The sequence below is a fragment of the Vidua macroura genome, chromosome Z (assembly GCF_024509145.1).
Source record: "Vidua macroura isolate BioBank_ID:100142 chromosome Z, ASM2450914v1, whole genome shotgun sequence".
In the NCBI taxonomy this organism is placed as follows: domain Eukaryota; kingdom Metazoa; phylum Chordata; class Aves; order Passeriformes; family Viduidae; genus Vidua; species Vidua macroura.
Window position 1 is genome coordinate 10,588,650 of NC_071611.1, and position 23,497 is coordinate 10,612,146.

The 23,497-nt window shown below is 37.0% G+C and overlaps 1 protein-coding gene across 1 annotated transcript in view; it reads left to right on the top strand.

The window, feature by feature from the left end:
• Nucleotides 1–23,497, top strand: part of CNTNAP4 (contactin associated protein family member 4) — a 214,501-nt gene that overhangs the window by 178,199 nt on the left and 12,805 nt on the right. Inside the window, exons 16-21 of the mRNA XM_054003153.1 lie at nucleotides 5,025–5,195; nucleotides 11,322–11,540; nucleotides 15,932–16,171; nucleotides 17,700–17,924; nucleotides 19,323–19,456; nucleotides 20,478–20,565. Of these exons, the coding sequence (XP_053859128.1) occupies nucleotides 5,025–5,195; nucleotides 11,322–11,540; nucleotides 15,932–16,171; nucleotides 17,700–17,924; nucleotides 19,323–19,456; nucleotides 20,478–20,565 (1,077 nt within the window). The remainder of the gene's footprint in view (nucleotides 1–5,024; nucleotides 5,196–11,321; nucleotides 11,541–15,931; nucleotides 16,172–17,699; nucleotides 17,925–19,322; nucleotides 19,457–20,477; nucleotides 20,566–23,497) is intronic.

Sequence of the window (23,497 nt, forward strand, 5' to 3'; positions counted from 1 at the left end):
TACGATGTAAAAACACGGAGGAGAAGGTTCACTGGCATTTATAATACCTTCAGTACTTCATTAAATGACTCAAATCTAAAGATCATAAATTCTTATTCCATCAATAATCTATTCCTTATGGGACAGTTACCTGGGAGGAAAATAAATGGGCAAAATAAAGTAGAACCATGAATAATTGGTTTAATTGAATTGCCATAAACCATGCACTCCACTGACTAAGTTTCCAGTAGATTTACTTATTTGGGTACTTCTGAAAAGTCATGTATCAAATGCAGTCCAGCAGAAGTTGGCTATTTATTGTTGCATATTTTTTTCACTCTTTTATTTAACATTCCATTTCTGTACTTGACTTCTTTATTTTAGATTTTAAGGATTGATCTCTTCAACCTTATAAGAAAACCAAACCATATTAATCAGAGCAAGGCAGGAAAGAGTAGCCTTCTGTAAGAAAAAACCCAAAAAATCCAAAAGTAATATAAATATAAATACAGTCTATTTTACAAAAGTTTTTTAAAATTGCATTCAGATGTTATTTATTTTTTCAGCATTTTTGATAAAGTTACCTACCTATATTTGTAAGATGCCAAGGTACAATGAGAGTACTAAAGATATTCTAGAAGAATATGGCCATTTAAAAAACATTAGTCAATAGTATTTGGTGACACTCAGCACCACACATTTGAGTAGTACTCACACTTTTCTGTCACCTTCAAAATGAAGTACTGATTTATTACTGATTCATTTCTATAATTCCTTTTCTTCTCTACAGTACATTTAATAAATTGTATGGTATGACTGCTGGTATCAGATTGAAAAATACATCTAAATATAGTGAAAGTTAAAGTTATCACTAACATATATCAACTGAACAGGGTAACAGGAAAGATTTTGAAGCATATAAGAGTGAACAAAGTCTTTGGTACATTAATAGATAAAAATTCTATGGTCTTCATGAAAAAAAAGAAAGAGTTATCTTCATTATTTTTTGTCATTATTGAAGTAAAAGCTAGATGTTGAATAAATTCCAATAAAGTCAGTTAATGGGAGTAGATTTAAAAAAAAAAAAAACACCCTTCTGTGTTGGGTGTTTTTTGTTCTTGTTCTTTTCATTACAAAAGCTCGGTAGACATATTCAGATTTATTACAATGAATATCTAGTATGTATTAGGACATAAAATAAATACAAAATACTGAAATATAGCTAATGTGCCAAAATTATGTGCATTAAATGGGTGATTGTAATCTGTCAGCAAAGACTAATTCTTGGGCCAAAAATAAAATTGATGATATAGATCATAATAAAAAATAAAATAAAGATACTATAATGCACTGTAAAGATAATATATCATTCAGCAGGAATTTACATTAATAAAGATAAGGGTAGTACTGGTGAAGACACAGATAGACTCTAATAAGGTATTTGATGGAGTCTTGTTTACTTGGCTGAATAAAAAAAAAGTAAATTCAACTGCAAAATAACAGTGCTAGCATGTAAATGCAAGCAGATAATCCATTCAATGTGAGTTCTCAGTTTGACATTTAAATGAAGAAAAAAATAGTGTGAGCTTTGAATATAACAGAGACTAACTGTATCAACCACTCATGATACCTTCATTAAAGCAGCACAGTAAATTTCTAATTTAGCAAAAAAAAATCTGTTTCATCTCTCTTTAGTACCCTGAGAAATCAGGGCATGCCTTTTATTTTCAATAGGAGAAGTATTTGTAAACTGTGTGTTCAATTCTTCTCCCTTATTTAGCATTATATAAATTATTATTAATTCATATTTGTCCTAACCTTAGTCTAATCAACATTGTTTTGGTCCTCTTTACAGCTTCCTGCATAATCAAGAGGTTTAATACAAGTTTGTGATTACCATTTTACATATATGAGGAGAATGTAAGATTAAAGGATAGCACTAAAGAAGTTGAGGTTAATTTTTCAGTGAAAGCATTTAAATCTCTTTTCTGAATTTGGGCATAATCTGAGGTGATGTGTTAAACTTAAAAAGAGTTTCATAGAGAAAGAAATTTCAAATAATATTCTTGAAAGCAGGAAATAAAATCAGGAAATTTTTTAATGTTTGGGAATTGAAGCTACACTGTGTATGAGTACATAAATAAGCACAAACTGACAGTAAAAGCATTTGTGAATTTTCCATAAATTGACATTTTTTAATGCAATCAATTGAATATTTTTCCTAGACTAAATTCTCTTTTTCAGACAAGAACTCATTCAGGGAATCTATATACTCCATGTTATATCAGACATTGAACTAGATGATTGCAGTTTTCCCTTCTGGTCTTTTATCTGTGGATCTCAGTTAAAAAAAAAAAGCCAAAGTACAAAATATACTGTTTGGCAACATAAGATCTTTGTTTTCTCTGCTTCAGCACTCAATGTCCCTGCTGACAGAATGAAGATGCAACCATTAAAGATATCACAAGGAATTGATACAAATGATGAACAGATTTCAGTTTTGAGTAGGAACTTGAAAAGCGCAGCAAATTGCAATTGCACGATTGTTTTGAGAAAGCTAATTTATCTGTCTTGTTATTATTTTCCTTTTTTTTTTTTGTTTTTTTTTTTGTTTTACAGTTTCAAGTTGGCAAGGCTAGTTGATATATTCCAAAAACATATGTATATTTTTCAATAAAAATAACTTCATGTATAATTTATAAGAATAGGATCTTCCTTCTTTTTACTCATAGGAGGACTGCAGTCTTACAGCTTAGATAAAATGCTAAATAATATTGATTTCCTAAACAAATGATGGTTGGCAGTTCCAGAAAACTAAATGGGAGACTGAGCCAGATGCTGTAAAGTTAAGAAATTCTTTTCCCACCCTGATTTACAACAATATAAGATACTTTGTAAAATACTTTTCCTAAGCCTATATTTAAGCTGCTTTACTGATAAGAGTATCTTTACATTCATAAATTACACAGTTCTCAGAGCTGAGAAAAACAATAGTTAGACAAGAAAAAGCACTAACTTAAGAGAGAAAAAATAAAACTTCCTGTTCCTGTCCTCCCTGAAGGACTCCATTTTGATTTACAAATATTCAAATGCTTCATTGAAGTTAATTGTACCATTATTTTACTGGACTGTTACTACCCCTATTGCCTCTCTTCTAATTGCTGGCAATGTTCTACCAATTTTGTATAATTTATAGTATTAAACTTCCTATTGTGTTTGATTTACTGGTAACAGCCAGCACATTATTTTTAAATAGCTTTGATACATAGCTGTTAGTCACAACAATTTTTAAGTTTGCTCTTTGGGAGCTATGACCTGACAGAGTTGAGGAACATGGGCTTAAAATTCATGCCAATATGTAAGACTGCTGCTTTTTTCTGGGGGCACTTTTCACAGGTTGGTAACTTCAAGAAGCCCATAAGGCAACACAGGAGAGCAAGGTGAAAAGTTACGTGTTCTCTTCCCAGCTGGAGCCATCTGTTCACAGCTGCTTTACCATGTAAATATTGTCCCAGTGGCTGCTTTGACTTGTGATAGCTGGCAGTTCTCCTGAGCGTCAAAAGTCACAATGAGCAATTGCCAGAATATGTGTGAAAATCCTGCCATGCTGCTTTTCTAGGGTTTTCTAGGTTTGGGTTCCAAACCCTTCCAAAAATGGTAAAAACTCTGCTGGAATGGGGGAATAGACTTTAATTTTACTTCACTGGCTGTGGACTAGGCCTCCATATACACTGTATTATAGGTTTTGATTTTGCAGGGAAGAAAGAAATTTTCAAATTATTTTTTTCTTCCCATCCTAAAAGCAGAATGTGACTGGAGCAAAAATTACAGTTCTGCATAACTGTTAGACTGAGATCACAGCATTATCAGGAGAATATTCAATGGGCTTGATCAATTAAATAAGAAAGTATTGAATGTCTCATTTGGTTTAGAAAGCAATATAGCTTAATAAAGAAATACTGATATATCTCTAAAGAATCAGCAATATTAACAAGGTACTTCTAGTTGAACACCATAAATGAAGATTACGTCCTTATTAGAAGAGGGTGATATTAGAGATTTTACATCAGCATTTTAAAAATCAATAACAAAACCTTGAAAATTATGATTGAATGCTTACTTAAAAATAAATACAACCAGGAAAATATCTATGTTAATTTATTAAATTTTGCAATTTATTTCTTTGATTTCTTCTACAGGAGATATTTGTGCTGCATTCTTAGAGATATCTGGTAAATTTCACTGGACTACAATGATAACAAGTCTCTTTTCCTTGTTATGTAAAATACATATTTAACAACTCTCATAGTTATTTCTTGTACTAACTAATCCTAGAGTTGTAAAGGTTAGAAAAGATCTTTAAGATAAAAGGTCTTAACTGTTAGGCTTGCACCACTCCCATGTTCACTGTTGAACCATGACCTCAAGTGCCATATCTACAAGTTTTTCGAACACTTTCATCCACTCTGGGAAGCCTGTTACAATGCTTTACAACCCTTTCAGTGAAAAAAAAAATTGTCATGTTTAATCTAAACCTGAGGCCATTTCTTCTCATCCTGTCACTTGTAACCTGGGAGAAGACACTGGACTCTGCCTCACTACACCCTCCTTTCTGGTAGTTGCAGAGAACAATAAGGTCCCCATGAGCCTCCTTTTTTCCAGGCTAAATGGCTCCCTCACCCATACTACTTTAATGTAGGTATAATACTTCATTCATAGCTACTATGTTTGCTTACTACATGAAAGGATACATCAGGTCACAACCAGACTTCCCAGCTGAGATGAAATTAATTTTGTTTCCTAATTGTTTTTTTGTTGCCTCAGCCGAGCACCTTTATTCTTGATGAAACATGATTCTACATTTCCCAATAATGCCTGCCTTTTTGTGTTATGAGCTAATAGGGAAGCTTCGGTGGATGTGAGACTCTATGAAGACTGCAGCCCATTCTTAAACCTGGGAATTTTCTTTTGTTTATCAGTTATAAAACTTACACTAGAAATGTTAGATAACACTGTATCTATCATCCTTTCATTCTGTTTACCAGGAACATTTTGGAATTCAGCTTCCTTCAACACAGAGACATCCTACCTGCATTTCCCCACCTTCCATGGAGAATTCAGTGCAGATATCTCATTTTTCTTTAAAACTACTGCATCCTCAGGAGTGTTTTTAGAAAACCTGGGAATTCAAGACTTCATAAGGATAGAGTTACAGTGTAAGTAACATGACTGATAGTGTTTTTGTTGTTATTGTTATTATTATAAAAATTGGATTTTATTTAATTTAAAGGGGGAGTATTTAAAAACTGTTCTCTACCTTTATTACTTCTAATACTACTACCAGATCTTTATCATTATCAGAAAAAATCACAGCACTGAGACTAAACAAGTATCCATTTGAGGAAATTTTCTGCCCCAGGGGTTTCTTAATCTGAGAGCATAGCAATCAGCCCCTGACAGCTAAGACTGTTTCTACTTCTTGTGTTCAGTGCATCTCTACCGCCAAATACTCTTCCTCCAAATTTTAGTACCAGACATTATATATGGCTGCTGGAAGACCCACTCAATCACCATGTGTGACTCAGACCTCTTGTGCCACAGTACCTTAAGTCGCACATTCTTTTTTCTTTTTTTTTTTTTTTCTTCAATTTTTTTTCACTTTATTTGTGCAGACACAAATGCTTAGACTTACAAGCAGAAATAAATTTTTGTTGCATAAGAGAGAATTAAACATCCCACTAAATACAACATAAAGTGACCAACATAAAATGAAAACTTTATCTTAGTTGACTCAATGTATTTTTCTTATATTGCTCATTATTGAAGAGGAGAGTATTTGAAAAGATAAAGCATTTTTTCATTAGACTTTTGAATTAATTTGAGATGTCACATTAATTGAAAAGTCTTCTTCTTGCCTGCTGACTGAGTTCTCTAAAAGTGTTCTATTAGAACAATTTTTACCTTGTGATTAGACAGTTCCTCATTTTTTACCAAATCAATTTTGTTATCAGGCTCCAGTATTATATGGAAAAGAGTACAAATAAATATATATGTTGTATTGCAAAATATTGCTACAGAAACATTATATACTTTTTATTAAAAAGTAAAATATTCTGTTTTCTTGGGTTTTTTTTGTCCATGTTAACGTATGTTAATGAAACAAACAGGAAAATACCTTCTGTAGGTAGTTTAATTATAGAATATTATGTAGTGTTTAATGAAATTGGTTTTCATCATCTTAAACTATAGTGCTGTATTTGAAAACTACTCTGTTTTCGACTTTTTTTTTACCAGGTTTTTGGCAGTATGAACTGCCTTCTGTTAAAGTTCTGTGAACAGTTTAAAGGACAGCAGCATTGTAAACTCAGTGTCATGCAATACAGGAAATGTGCTGGATCAGCACTTCAGTGGAGGCTCTCTGAAGCAATGATGATAGTCTTGTCTGATAAATTATTTTTCATTTTTAAAATAAACAGTTAAATCATTGAAGCATTAAAGGAATGATTCTGAGTACTGAATTTATTCAGACATTTGTTAGAAGACCATAAGTTTTTCTTCAGAATAATAATATGAAGACAGACTCATGTCACTTGTCCCATTCATTCATAAGCATAAAAACCACTGCATACTTATGGGTTTTTAATGGCTTTATATGAAAAAGGAGGTGTGAGAGGAAGCAAAAGGCTGAATTGGTCTGTAATTTCAGCATCTAAAAAAGCAAAGTTATGTCATTATTGTGTAGAATATAGAGATATTTTTCATAAACACCCTAATTTGTTGAGTAGACAGACCTATTATTTTTTGTATGTCAGATATAAGTTAAATGGAGGACTGTTTGTAGTGGACCTAAAATTGTCTGTTTTATTGTGGAAAATATCAATCAGAAAAGAGCAACATATATTTCCATCAAGAGTACCTTTCTCAAAAAAAAAAAATCAACATGAGCATTTCATATAGCATAAGATTGCTGCATCCCGGGTTGATTCAGTTAGGGGTTTTAATAAGGTTAGTTAGCCAGTTCTATGTACCCCCATTTTCCCCTCACAATGGTCTGCTCCAGGTTGTCTGCCATTGAAGCTTTCCCATGTCAGTCTTGTAGTCACCCCCTGTTCGTTCCTGAGAGTTCTGTGTCAGTTACTGTGGTGTTGCGTCATTTTCCCCGGTCCCAGGCAGCTCTGGAGAGCCCAGCTAAAGGCGCTGTTTCTCGGCCGGATCGGGGCTGCTGCTTGTCCCGGGCGCTGCTGCGTTCAGTGCATCAGGATGGGGCTGGCCGCGCTCTGTGGCTGGCGCTGGGGAGAGACAAAGAGGGAAGGAATGTCCAATCTCTCCTTGCGGTCGGCTAGAGAGCTTTTATTGCTACATGGAGCTGTGATAGAGAACCGTGACCGCTCCCTAGCACCGCGTGGACAAAATGGCGCTGGGGCCGAGCGCGCATGGGGTTTTATAGGGGGCGGGCTGACAGGGTCGAAAGCCCCCCTTGCCCAATGGGGACAGACAACGGGGGAGTGATGAGGACTGGGGTAACCAACAGGGATGCGACAGGGGCAGACACAGGGCTCCAGGACGAATGGGGTTGCGGGGACAGGGTAACAGACACTGAACTCTCAGGAGTGAACAGGGGGGCGATTACAGGACTGGCATGGCGATGCTCCAATGGTGAGTGACCCGGGGCAGACCACCACAGGGTGGTGCATGCTGCACAGAGGTACACAGAACCGGCTAACTAACATATATCAGAACCTCTAATCTGAACCCAAACCCGGGATGCAACAAGTTACCTCATCCCTGTATTCCTATTCGTCCCAGAACCCTGTATCCACCCCTGTTATATCCCCATTGGCTGCCGTGGTCCACGTCACTCCCCCGTTGCCTCCCCATTGGGCGAGGGGGGCTTCTGCCCCTTCTACCTGCCTCCTATATAATCCCATGCTTCCTTTGTTTCGTCACCATCTTGACCACGCGCACGCTAGGAGATATGCGCCGCTCCAGTCACCGCAGCAGCCATGCGGGAATTTCTCCAGCCACGCAGGACAGGGTGTGCCTTCCTTCGCCCCTTTACCACCTCTCAGCATCAGCTACAGAACACGGCAGCCCATGCCAGAGGCTCAAACCTAGAGCTCCACAAACATGCAGCAGCACCGGTCTAGGCAAAAGTCAGCGCCATTAGCCAGGCTCCCGAGCTGTCTGGACCGAGGCGAGAAGAATGCAACACCGCACAAGATGGTTTATATTTCATCATAATCTAACTCCACATCCTTTATAATAAATGTGAATGTAAATTACTAGCCAACACTTATGTTCTATTAATAATTTCAAGTAAATTAGTATCTCTTATTTCTATAATAATAAATAACAATAACATAAATGTCAGATGTCACTTTTTAAGATGATGATGTGAGAAAATATTTAAAACTTATTATATCATTAACATTTGACATTCAGTACTTGGGAAGACTGATTTTTTGTAATATTTTATTGATTGTTTTCAAACTATATCTAATTATTTTATTTATGGCGTAGTGATCTTTAGACATTGAAGTCTAGCTTCAAACAAAAAAGTCAGATCCAGAAACATAATACAAAATGTGAAACTTAGAGCTATTCTGCTGGTTTTATGAAGTTATAAACACCATAGTGCATCTGTGTATGTATTCTAGAACACTCTTGCAAAAATGGTGTGTGCATCCTAACTGTATTTTAAAACAGAGGGTAAGTAAAAGAAGATGTTTGTCTTAAATAAGATATTTGATCCCTTATTTTTGTTTTTCAATAAGTTATAAATGCATGTTGAACTTCCTGATTTACTGATTTCCTACAGAAGTATTTCTTGAAAGCAACAAAGCTGATTCAACGCTGAAGAGTATACTCTGCTAAATACTTATAGGACCAAAGGTTACAAACTCTAGCCAAAAGTCTGGGTATTTTATATTGAATGCTTACTGAAGGTTTATTTCCAAAGAGTTAAACAGAAATTTAAAGTAGGTTTGGAAACACTATGGTGTATTGATTTGGTTGGGCTTCTGCAGTTGCTTTGGAAGCAGTTCAGAACAGTGCAATATGCAACTACTGGTGGCCTTTGTCTGCTCAAATTTGCAACTTACTGTCCAGGATGAGAGCAGTTCAACTGCTTCCTTTATGGAAAATGGTAGGATTTTGCATTCTGTAACATATTAGTTGGTAATCACTTTCTGTTGCTGCACTTGATGCTTACACTCAATACTCTGGATGGTCCCCTGTAGCTATACTTTCTGTTAGTTGTTCTAGCCACAGCTAGGCAGTGACCACTCTCCATGACTACCATCAATGTGCACTCCAATTTGCCAGTATGTATTTGTGCTCTGTCTATGTTTGAATGCACTAGGGTTACAAGAGTTCCTGCAATTCTTAGATAGTTTTTAAGTGACACCAATGTAGATAGGACTCAAAAAATATTTTTGTGTCAGAAGAGAACTCCTGGATGCATTCTCTTCTGCTGCCTAATAAATGACCAAAGTGGTCTCTGCGTATGTCCTTTGTTGCAAGATAACAAATTTTAGAATCCAGTATCATCCTTCCACGTCCTGTGGCTTATTGTCTTGGTAGTTCTTATAAAGGCGAATTTTCTTTCAAGTTTGCAGCATTATTGTTACAATATTGTAGAATGTTAAGTGATTATATCTTTCACTTTTTCTGACATATTCTGGTTAGTCTTCAGACACTACAGTGGATGACCATGAACTCATTCTTGTTATTTCAGCCTTCATATGTAGAACTTCAGGGATTTCTTCCCTTTTTTCAAGATTATACTAATTTTTTAGTGGTACTAACATAATTAATTATTTCAGCGGTTATGTCAAAATCTTTATTATGCGTTTTCTTGCCTTTAAAATCTAAACAATAACATTATTTATCAGATCTGTCATTCTGATATGCTATTCAATAGGCCCATTCAGTAAGTTCAAAGCAGAACTTGTGTTTTCAGGCTTAACTCCATGAGTATCCAGAAGATTACAAAGACCTCTCTGCAGAAGGTAACATTCAGTAGAAATTCTTTTTAGCCAGTCACATGGACTTTCTGATGCTTTTGTTCTCCTACTATGTGGTTGTTTTTGGTTTTTTTTCTTTATTCCACTATAAGGGGAGAGTGAGTTCTCAGCTTTTTCTAAATGAAAGACATTTATCCTAAAATTAATTTAATTTACTGAGGAACTGTGTTTAGATATCAATTATTTCTTATTATTCTGTAAAACTGTTCATTTTTAAGCAGAGGAGGTCAATTATTACAAAAGGCATTCCATTTATAAATTGACTGCACAATACACTTTATATTATTTAGTAAGTGAAACAGTTTATGTATTTCCCATTTTACTTTTCTATCTTAGGTTCAACTATTATAGAAAAATATAGCAACAAGATTTAGGGCTTAAGGGATTGCAAATATGTGACATTATTCAGTCTCAAGGTTGGCCAAAGTTGATTTAAATATTTTAAAATATCTAATGTGTTTTTAAAAAGTGAAAAGAAAGTAAAAAAAACTGCATGGAATATTTTTTCCACTTCAATTAATTCCTCTTTAAAATGTTGTTTGAAGCTCATCTAATTCCCTGGATTCCTAATTTTTTTAGTTTTCAGTCAGAATTCAAGGATGTAAATAGGAAGATTTTTTTTGGATCTGTGGATTCACTATCCATTGTCTAGGGAATACTTTTTTCCATACATGATTGTCTTTGAATATATGAAATAAAGACTTTCAGAAAGAATATTCACAATTTTCAGATCTTCAATATTCTGGTATATACCTCATCTTTTTATTTTGATCTGCAAAGATTCAGTGATTTTCTAGGCAAATTATGAAACTGTGTAATGTGAGATTTGCTCAGAGAAAAACTCAATTTAAATCATAATTTTATAAACTACATCAAAATATTCCCTCTGATGTTTGTTGAGACTATATGAATAAATAACAAAAGTGAATAGACAGTAGAAAATGCTGGTTGGATCAGAGCTGTGATAATTTAAATATAGTCAACAACAGCAATCAATTAACATGTAATCAAGAGATGCATTTCATCCAAACTGCAAAATTGCAAAGCTAGCACATTTCACTGTTTCTTGACTACTATGCTCTCCAGGGGTCCGCAAACTGATTGGTTTCCATGCGGTGCATAAATCACTGCTCTTGCTGTCAGTGAGTGTGAAGAATGAGCTGCAGGGGCCCCTGAAGTAAACTCTTCCTCTAAAACAGTCTTATCCCATGAAATAGTAGGCTAAACCTTAAAGTAGCTTGTTCTACTATTAATTATTTTGTGACCCAATTAATTATGAAATAATTTAAATGTCTGCTACTACTATCCTCTTTCTAGCTCCATCTGAAGTGGCTTTTTCATTTGATGTGGGAAACGGACCTAGCGAAGTCATAGTGGAATCACACAGCTCCTTAAATGACAACCAATGGCATTATGTGAAGGCTGAACGAAATGTTAAAGAGGCTTCCTTACAAATAGATCAACTTCCTCAAAGATCTCACAGTGCTCCACCTGATGGACATATTCGCTTGCAACTCAACAGCCAGCTTTTTGTAGGTAGGCAGTCCACAAAATATTTCCTAATTATCATCATAAAAATAAGAAAATGCTGGGGGGAGGAGGGGAAGAGAAAGTGCTATCAACAAGATCTTTTGAAAACACTTTGTATGATGATATGAAAGACTTTGTGAAAAATCTGTGTAGATATTGCCTACTTTGATATTATAGATCTCAAAGCGCCTGGCCAATAGTTACTCCAGGACAGGATTTCAAATTTCTTACTTATTTTGAGGTTTGCTTGAAGGACCAAGGATCTAAAGACCTAGATTTGCACCCTTTTTTGAGAGGATGTAATCTACTAAAGGAAGTTGTGCCATTTCTGTAATTTCAAGGAAATTTTGTTGTGTCTCTTTATCCACAGCTTCTCAGGTTGAAACACAACATTAAGGCATTTAGATAAAATACTGAAAAAGTAGAAATGGAGTAAAATAGAATTAATTTGTATTATTTAGCTATTACAGAAAACTATATAGAGCTATGTGTTATATCCACACTAGTGTTCTTAATATAGTATTGACTTATGAATTCATAAATCTCTGGTGTAAATATGTGTTTTATAGAATAAGAGCATTTAAAACTGGCCCTACTTTAAAAAAGCCTTTTTTTTAATATCTGCTCTGAGAAACTCATACTAAATTAATGTAAGTTTTATTTGCTGTGTGTTGGGGAGGAATACATTTAAGGGCAGTAGTGTTCTTAAACTGTAGGTACAAAAAATATGAAAGCTTATGAAAAAATGAAATAAAGAGAGACGTCTTCTACGCTCTGATGAAAAATTGTATCTGTGCATCAAAAGATGCATCAAGGGAAGAAGATGGAGACTAGACCAAACATTAAAGAATTTTATATTTTGATTAAAAGCATAGAGGATTCCATAACAAAAAATATATATCCAATGTATTAGTTCCAGTGGAGTTAGAAGTTTTGAGATTGGTTTATATTCACAGTAATGCACTAGATCTATTAATAGAAAGATCAGATTTATATTTACTCTGCTACAGTAAATTGTATTGCTGTTCTCTGACTTGACTTGCCAGGTAACTGCTATTACATGAATACCTGAAATTAGATCAGTGAAATGGTCTAATTCTATAGGTATTTTGGCTCTATCAAATCTAAAGTCTTTTAAAATTATTTAAACAGTTAGCTGGTCTCTACTTCTTCTAATCATCTTCCTAAAAATATAATACTAACCTGTATTAACAGCTGCACTTCCTGGCAACTTTTTGGCCATTGAATAGAGTGATTTTTTTTTTTTTTTTTTTTGTCAAATAATCTGGCAAATTTGAGTAAAATTATATACTATTGTCCATCTCTTTTATGGAGCTGACAACATAAAACCAGTTTTGACTTATCTACGGGTAAGTTGTCTAGCTTGTTTTCTTCAGATAATGTTCAGGTGAATAATTGCACTCGAGTTGTGACTTTGTTTTGCATCTGCTGCTGTGGCCTTTTATTCACTCTGAAAATTCACAAAGATCTGGGATTAATTAAAGGATCTAGAGAAAAATGAAATATAGAATGTCTTTAGAATGACATTAGCAAAGGCACTCTTTACTTAAATATCATCTTGGAAGTCTAGTACCTTCCTGACTCACTCATTACTCAGTCAGTAACATGAAGACTGTGATTTCTTCAGGCTAAAATAGTCTTTACTTCTTGTGAAGAAGTAAAGAACATGTATACACTCTGTCTTTTCAAAAGCAGAACTAAAGCCTAAAGCAGCCCTCCATGGAATCATAGACTTGTGGAGTGATTAAGATTGAAAGGCACCTTAATCTTGTTCCAATTTCTTGCCATTTTAATAACAGGGATGGTATGAAATTGCCACCATCGGGCTGTTTTGTTCCATTGTAACTGAAAATAGCAACAGCTATGTCAAGATATTCCATGTAACACCAATAATTATACAAACTGTGAAACTGAAAAAACCTAAAATGGATGATCACATGGAAGCATTTATCTAAATGAGAACTGGAAATGTATGAGAATTATAGTTTACAGTCTCACACGTTGTGGAATATTTTCTACGTCTACTTTTTAAAAGAGGACAAAGGACAAGAAACATCAGTAGGTGCTGTGTGCGGGGTTGGTTCAGTTAGGGGTTTTAATAAATTTAGTTAGTCGGTTCTCTGTACCCCTATTTTCCCCTCACAATGGTCTGCTCCAAGTTGTCTACCACAGGAGCTTTTACATATCCATCTTGTAGCCACTCCCGAATTCTTCCTGAAAGTTCTGTGTCAGTCACCCCATCCATGCAATCCCATTTGTCCCAGAACACTTCACCCACCTCTGTTGTGTTCCCATAGGTTGCCGTGATCCGCGTCACTCCCCTGTTGTCTGTCCCCATTGGGTAAGCGGGATTTCCACCCCTGTCTGCCCGCCCCCCATTTAACCCGATGCTTCCTTTGTTCAATCGCCATTTTGTCCTCGTGCGTGCCTGGGAACAGCCGCTCCAGCCACTGCAGCAGCCACACAGGAAATAAACATTCTCAGCCATGCAGGCAAGGTGTGCCTTCTCTCGTCCCTTTGCTTCCTCTCAGCGTACGGCTGCGAAAGCTGCATTACCCACGTCGGAGCGCTCAGCCCTAGAGCCTCTGTGCATGAGGCAGCTTTGGTCTCACCAAAAGGCAGCGCCTAGCTGGGTGCCCCAGCTGCCTGAGACCGGGGCAGAGAAACAAAAGCTGCAAGTAGGTTGTGCAACAAAGGACAAGAGAGATAGTATGTAGGTTACACACCTTGCTAAGCAACACAGATGAATAAAATGTTAGCTATCATGAAATGTGCTAAAAATAAGGAAAATAAGTGAAAATAATTGAATCAACAACTCTCATTACTCTTAGCATTGCTCTGTATAGTTATCACCTCTACTTGGTAATCAGATGTAATCTTGCTGGTATTCCTCTACATAGAAGGGCATTAACCTTCCTATTATTGAATAGACACAACTTTCTTCTGAGACAAAGTATATTGGAACAGGTACCAGCTGAGGGATACCATAGAATCATTAAGGTTGGAAAAAACCTCCAAGATCACCAAGTCCAACCTTTGAATGAACACAACGTTGTCAACTAAACCACAGCACAAAATTCCACATTCAGTTATTTCTTGAACTCTTCCAGGAGTTGAGACTTCTCAACATCCCTGAGCAGCCTGTTCCAATGCTTAATCACCCTTTCCATGCAGAAATTCTCCCTGATGTCCAACATGAACATGCCCTGGCACAGTTTGAGATTATGCCCTCTTGTTCTGTCACTATTTTCCTGGGAGACAAGGCCCACCCCCATCTGGTTCACTCTCAGGCAGTTTTAGAGAGTGAAAAGGTCACCCATGAACCTCCTTTTCTCCAGGCCAAGCAACCCCAGTTCCCTCAGCTGTTTCTCTCATGAATTACTCTCTTAACCATTTTAGACACCCCATTCCCTGTCAACTGACACGCTCCAGCACCTCAGTGTCTTTTTTGTAGTGAGGGGCCCAGAACTGGACACAGCACTCCAGGTATGACCTCTCCAGTGCTGAGTACAGGGGACAATCACTGCCCTTTTTGTGTTGCCACACTATTGCTGATACAGGCCAGGATGACATCAGTCCTGGCCACCTAGGCACAGCTGGCTCATGTTCAGCTACTGACCAGCAAACCCAGATCCTTTGCCAGCTGGCAACTTTCCAGTCACTCTTCTCCAAACCTACAGACTTGCATCAAGTTGTTTTGACCAAAATTTAGAATTGCCAGAATTCTGATTTGTTGAACATCACACAACTGACCTCAGCCCATCAATCCAGCCTGTCTAAATCCCCTAGTAGATCCTTCCTTCACTTCAGTAGATCAACACTCCCACCCCACATAATATAATCTCCAAACTTCCTGCAGGTGTACTCAACCAAATCACCAATAAAGATGCTAGAAAGAGCTACAATTACAGCACTGAGCCCTGGGGAACATAATCAGTGATGGGTCATCAGCTGGATGTAATTCCCTTCATCACCAGTCTCTGAGCTTGGCCATCCCACCAGTTTGTAACAGAGCAAAGAGTTCACCCAGTCAAGCCAGCTTCTCCAGAAAAAAAAAAGATATATACAGGTATTATCCTCCATACCATAAAATTTACAGACAGACAGACACAGGGCAGTTTATCCATCAGTAGAATGAAACAATACTCCACTCCTCCCCTCCCCTCCCGTGAATTAATAGTCTTCAAGGGCTCTTTGTAATTACTTGACAAAACAGAAATCAGATGTACTTTTAAAGCTACTTATAAATATTTTCATATGAATAAGCTTGTGTGTTGGAAAGTCATAATATACTGTTCATAGGCTGTAAACTATAAAGAATGTTTTACACATCAATTATTTTAAAGTTTTAAAAGATCCTGTAAATTTATTTTCAGGTGGAACAGCATCCAGGCAGAAAGGATTTTTGGGATGCATTCGTTCATTACGGTTGAATGGAATGGCCCTTGACCTGGAAGAGAGAGCAAAGATAACACCAGGAGTTGAACCAGGCTGCCCTGGACATTGTAGCAGCTATGGTAACCTGTGTCACAATGGTGGAAAATGTAGAGAGAAATACAGTGGATTCTCCTGTGACTGCACTTTCTCAGCCTATGCTGGGCCATTTTGTAAAAAAGGCAAGCATGTCTTTTATCAGTTACTGAAAACAGGACCATACAGTCCAGATCAAGATCTTCACATCCCCTTAAAGATATGTTTAAATCTTGCAAAATATACATAATGTAGGTAAATATTCAGCAGAATTTATTCAATATCTGTAAGTTTTGCTAAACACTGTCCTTTCAGAGGTAACTTCAATATATACCATTTAAGCAGGAACTACATTACCCGAGAGGATCAGTGTCTTCATGCAACTTTTTTGATTCTTTGATACTATAGTAAATCTAGGAACTATGTTTTTGTGGTAGAGTATTTGGATTTCTGTCTTTCAAATAGTAATCTCAAAACTAAGTCTGAGTTTGGAAAACAAACCAAGGAACAGAAGAACTTAAATCTACTTTTTGCTGTAAGAAGAAAGTAAGATCTTTGCAAACAGGACTGAGTCCATTTCCAAGTCTTTTTAAAGTAGCTCTTTGGTGAAGTTATCATACTGGTAGATGATCACAAGTCATCAAGTCTGAATTTCAAAAATATAAGTTTATCTAGAAGCTTTGGTGTTTGCATATAATTCAGAACTGCAAAAAAATCTTGCTTCCTCCATGTATTAAATGCATTCTGCGAGGTACTAAATAGCTTACATGCCACAACTTCACGTTCCTCTAAATTAGCACAAAATCTTCCCTGTCATCACTTCCACCACAAAAGTGAGGGACCCAAAGTCTTCAGACTTTCCAAATCTAGCACTGCAGGTCTAATGCCACTGATGGCATTAGGAGGAATGATGTTTTCCTCCTCTGCATCAGAAGGGACTAATGGCCACACTGTAATATTCAGCAGAGACAGACTAGCTTCTGTTGCTAAAATTATTAGGATGATCTAAATAATAACATTCAGTCAGCTTTTGTCAAATGCTGGACCAACTTACAGAAACTTCAAGAAATTTCTCCAAAGTGTGAAAACTGTGATCCAAAACACTAAGACAATTGCTTTTAGCAGAAAACAGCAGAAAACAGAAATCACAGAATTACAGAAGCCCTCTATAAGTGATTCATACATAAGAAGAGCATAAGTTAATTTCTATTTTTCCTTTCTTTCTCCCACCTGACCAGTCTCTTGTACCACATATGTGTTTCAGACCAAATCTAATCTAAATGTTAGGATTCAAATTGCTGCACCCACTTCTTTTAGGAGCAATATACATACAAGATAGAATATATTGTGCTTGAGGACTAGGATGATCAATAGAAAATAACCTAGAGAAAAATGCAGTTCTTAATGAAACAGATATTTACGACACATCTAAATGAGCTTTTGCCCTAGACCAGGTTATGTCTTAAATTTCTCTGTAATTCTAAATGCAAGTTCCATTTATATTTATTTTTTAGCTTTATCACAATAGTCTAGAATACATTTTATTTTCTTCTGAGCTGTGGCAGAAGGAAAAAACCACCAACCAACAAAAAAAAAAAAAAAAAAGAAAAAAGAAAAAAGCTCTCTAGTGTTATTTTGCATTCTATTTAAATATTTAATTACTTTATGTTTCAGAGATATCTGCCTATTTTTGGACTGGCACTTCTGTGACATACAACTTTCAAGAATACTACACATTAGCTAAAAATTCCAGTTCTCATGCTTCTTCTTTCTATGCTGACATGACACTGGCCAGGGAAGCAATTACATTTGCCTTTCGAACAACACGGACGCCAAGCTTACTGCTCTATGTCAGCTCCTTCTACAAGGAATACCTCTCGGTCATTCTCACTAGAAATGGTGAGTTTTCAAATTGGATGTCTGGAAACACTGATGAACATCATAACTGTCAGCTTGGATTCTCTCTGATTTCCAGACCTGAATCAGGAACTACATATTGTCTGTTGTTTTTGTTTTTCAGCTGCATCAAGCAATTCTTACCACATGAAAAGCATTCCTCCTACTGTAGTTTCAACTTTTACTACTTTTTTTAAAATCACATTCTCAAAAACATTTATTTCTGAAAATCCTTTGGAAATGTTTGCATTTTAAAGTTTGGAAATGAAAATTAAAATTTATCTGAGCTGTGTTCTACTCATGAGGCCTATAAATTGCCATCCTAAAAATAAATTATGAAATAAAATACTTTTCAAAGTGCATTATACATTTCCTAAATTAATCAGAGGTCATTTCATTAAATTTATTTCATAAATTACTTATATATACCAATGAAAATACATATATATACACATACCTGTAAAAATACATGTAACATTATTGATATTTCTATTTAAGCTGAACATTAACTATTCGTTGGATCTTTCTTTTCCATTCTTTCATCTATATCTATGTACTTTTTTCCTAAGTAAAAAAAAACCCACAGGCTGAGTTAAATTTTCAGGTTTATCAAAGACTCTTTGCCGTCACTGTGGTTCTGTGCTTAAGGAAGGTTCTATGCTTTCCTGGGCATGTATTTGGATATAGGATAGCTGTATTATCCTCCATGTGACATGGAACATGTGTAGCTCATGACTGGCCTGTCTCTGGCATGGGCCTTCATTTCTAGAGCATGAGTAGAAAGTTGTGGTCCATCTACAGCTGAGAAGGAATTTCTGACCAGGAAATTACATTGCCTCTGCATTCTCCTCTGAGTCTTTTTGTGATTATTTGTGTACAGATGGTATTCTGGGAGTTAACAATAAGGAATAGAAAGTGATCTAGAAGTTAGTACAGTGTATTCAATTTAATTTTCAAATGGTCAGAGGTTTACAGGATTGGACAGGGAAAACATTATTCAAGAATTATGAGTTATGTTTGATAGGTCACAATTATGACAGCTACCAGACTGAGTCTTTCTCAGCTGAATTTCAAAAGTAATTATAAAACTGCTGCCCAAATTTTAAGTCAATAATCAAAATTAAGACAGCTTATGACTATTTTTGCCACTATATCCTGCTTCCGACATTGCTAATACTCATTCTGTTGCCTTTAATTATATTCACTTATATCTATTTCCCATGGCTAAGTCCTTAAACACATCAAGAATTTGTTTTGCCCTTGCAGTACCCCTATGAAGCAGTATAGATCATATATTGCTTATCATCTATTGTATAGTATATCATACATCATAAAGTATATGATCTATACTGCTTATAGTGTATGTAGTGTACTACACCTTTGCTGTCTTTATCCCTGCAGGAAGTTTACAGATTAGGTACAAGCTAGATAGCCATCAAGATCCTGATGTCTTCAGCATCAGTTTCAAAAGCATGGCTGATGGACAACTACAACATGTGAAGATTAATAGAGAGGAGGAAACTCTTTTTGTAGAGGTAATTCTGTTAGGGGTGGGGGAAAAAGTGGATTATCATAAAAAAGTAGACAAGCAAAATGCAGTAAATACTTGCAACAAGGCAATTACCCCCAAATAAAATGTGCCTTAATATCTCAAGTAATCAAAGCAAAGTTAACACTCTCATGGTGCACAGTCAAAATTAATGTTAGCCAATCTCTTTGATGTTAATTTTGTTTATTTCAAAAGGTCAATATCACCTCTTAATTTTATATGAAAATGCAGTTAGGTGTTTGATGGTTAAATTTTCAAAATTTGGTAAATGTGTGTGACTGATGTTGTTTGTTTTGGGTCTTGCATTTTTGGGTTTTTTAGTTAAATTATGCATTAAACCACAGCATAAATATATTACCACACAGATAATAATTTAAGTCTGTTTTAAAATTCTTCTTTGGTCTCTTTTACATCATCAAAGGAATGTGACTGTTAAAGAGGATATTTTTTGTAATTTTTGTGGAAATTTCAGGATAAAATAGAAACATTTATTTTGCAAATGGTTGATACTAACATGCAAAAAGTCATTTTTTTAAAATTTTAAATTCAAAATACCTGCATGTTATAAGTTAGTATTTTGAGGCTAGAACTTGGGTAATGGTACTTGGCTTGACACTATTCTAGAGGTACCCTTACAGGCAGAATATTTACAATATAATATTTTATCTCTATGAAGTTAAAAATTGAATGTCTTTTTAAAATGAAAATATTTTTCATATTCTTAAAGATTTGCTATTTTTTATTCATCTTAGAGGTGAAAAAGAAAGAATCAGCCAAATCACTAATATAAATAAAGGCTTATTAAGTGGGATGCTTAAGAATATCAGTTATAATCAGTGATCTAAGGAAGCTGACAATCTATTTCCTGAGGAGTCTTTATGCTATAAATAACAAATGCTTCCCTCAGACCTTCTTATTTTTAGCCTTGATCTTACCTGCTTTTTTGAAAATATTGACTACTATCTCTTCCATTATTCCACTTTGATCCTCATTCTATCATTCTATAGGTTAACCAGAATGAAAGAATGAAGTTTGTTCTGTCTTCAGGCACAGAATTCAATGCAATCAAGTCTCTCATACTTGGGAAGATTTTAGGTAAGTGGAACACCACTGCATTTTCTAAAACTGCAGGGTTTTCTAAAATATGGATCAAACATCATCATGGGGCATGAAAAAAAAATACAAATGTCATTGAAAGACATTTGTTGTTGTGCATTTACTAAGACACAGAGTCATAATTAAGGTAGAAACTTCAGTCTTGTGGAAAATACAGATATAATCACAAATAAGTGCTTCCTGAAAAAATGATCAAGTGAATTCCATTAAAAATAATTGTACACTTCTCTCTCATTTTGCAATCAAGCATTAAGAAATACCACTTTGCTTTCTATTCTGGAGAAAAAAACAAATCAAATTGAAATCATACACAAAGATGACATAATACTATGTAATCATGTATCATACTTGAAAAACTCCCTGTGATTAGATTGTGATGTAAACAGCAAAGAATATGGTAATGTAAGTCCAAACTTTGTTGGAGATTCTTTGTCTCATGATGATTCTTCAAAATATGTCTGTTTCTCGGCAGTAATGATCAAAATGAAATTTGCCTATCTAAAATCACCATTTCTTAAAATAAAATAGCAATAGCCTGGACTGAAATTCTCAAGATCATGTTTTTTCTTACCTTTCATTTTGGCAGTGATAGAGAAAGATTTGGTGTTGGTGCAAATTTAAAGGATATTTCTCTTTCCTCTAAAGTAATTTCATAGAATCACAGAAAGTTTTGGGTTGAAAAGGATATAAAAGGTCATCTAGTTCCAACACCCCTGCTGTGTGCCTGAACAGCTTTGTCCAGACCAGGTCATTCAAAGCCTCATCCACTGGCCTTGAACACTTCCCATGAGGACATGAACTGCTTCCCTGGGCAGTCAATTCCAGTGTCTCTCACCCACATAGCATAGAATTTCTTCCTCATTTCCAGGTTCAGTTTAAAGCCATTCCTTTCTGCCCTGTTACTACATGCACATGTAAAATGTCATTCTTTGGCTTTCTTGTAGCCTCCTTTAGGTACTGGAAGGCTTCTATAAAATCACCTTGGAGACTTCTCCAGGCTTGAATATCCCCAACTCTCTCAGTCTTTCTTTATAGGAGAGGCGCTCCAGTACTTTGATCATCTTCACAGTCCTTCTCTAGACTTGCTCTAACAAGTCCATGTCTTTTCTATGCTGGGGACTCCAGAGCTGGATGCAGTGCTCCACGTGGGGTCTCACCAGAGCAGATGAGAGGCACAGAGTCACCTCCCTTGCCATGCTGGCCACGATGCTTTGGATGCAGCCTAGAATCATAGAATGGCCTGGATTGGAAGGGACCTTAAAGATCATCTCATTCCAACCCCCCATAATAGGCAGGGACACCTTCCAGTAGAACAGGTTTCTCAGAGCTGCATCCAACCGGCCCTGAACAGTCCCAGAATACCAATGGCTTTTGGGCTGCAAGTGCACATTTCTGGCCCATCTTGTGCTTCTTGTCCACCAACACCCCCGAGTCCTTCTCCTCAGGGCTGCTCTCAATCCATTCATCCCCCCAGTCTGTATTGATATTGGGGGTTGCCTAGATGCAGGTGCATAACTTTGCACATACCATTGTTGAATTTTATGAGATTCACTTGGTCCCAGTCCTCAAACCTATTAGTGTCCATCTCTCAGGTGTGTTAACTGAACAACTCAGTTTAGTATCTGTGGAGGCTTCCTGCTATGACCTCAAGGAGTCAAGCACCGGATAGCACCGCCTTTGTGAGGCTGAGTGGCCGCCACGTGAGCGGGCACTCCAGGGTTATGGCATCTACCTCCCTGATGGTGCTTAGCACTGCGGCATGGGTAACGCAGCTTTAGTAGCTTCATGCTGAGAGGAGACGATGGGACGAGAGAAGGACACTTTGCTTGCGAGCCTAAGAACTTTTATTCCCCCACGCGTGGTCGGAACTAATCGCTTTCAGCATAATGCAAAGCAAATGCCGGAGAACAAAGAACTTGCAACAGATTAAGTAGGGAGTGGGCGGACAGGGGTGGAAACCTGGCTCGCCCTATAGGGACAAACAACAGAGGGATGACATCAACTATAACAATCAATGGTAACATAACAGAGGTGGGTACAGTGTTTTGGGACGAATGGAAGTGCAAAGGTGGTGTGATTGATGCAGAACTTTCATGAAGAAGCTGGGAGTGGTTACAAGATTGACACACCGACAAGGAGTGAGCAAACCTTGACTGACAGAACCATGTAAGGAGAAAACTGGGAGAAGTGAGAAGATTGACTGCGGCTTTGCTTTGTTTTTCCCTGGTCCCGAGCAGCTCTGGAGAGCCCGGCTAAGGCGCCGCTTCTCAGCGGGACTGGGGCTGCCGCGACTCCTGGGCGCTTCAGCGTTCCGTGCACCGGGTTAGGGCTGGCCGTGTTCTGCTGCCGTGCACGAGGGGCGAGACAAAGAGGTGAAGGAATTGTCCACTTGGTCCATGTGGTCAGCTGGAGAGCTTTTATTGTTGCGTAGAGCTGCGACGGAGAAACGCGACTCGCTCCCAGCGCCGTGTGGATGAAAATGGCCCCGAACAAAGGAAGGCATAGGGTGTTATAGGGGGCGGGCTGAGGGAGGCAGAAGCCCCCCTCGCCCAGTGGGGGCAGGCTACGGGGGTGTGACGTGGACAGGGGTAACCAACAGGGACGCAACAGGGACAGACCGGGCTCCGGGGCAAATGGGGTTGCGGGAGTAGGGTAACAGACACAGAACTCTCCGGAGTGGACAGGGGGGTGGTTGCAGGACTGGCAGGGTGAACTCCAATGGTAAGAGACCCAGAGTGGACCACCACAGTGGGGTGAAACACGTGGGGCACACAGGGGTACACAGAATCGGCTAACTAACATATATCAGAACCCCTAATCTGAACCCAAACCTGGGATGCAACAATTGACAGGTCTGAGTGACAGGAACTCTCGTGGTAAACAACTTGGAGCAAACCACTGTGAGGGAAAA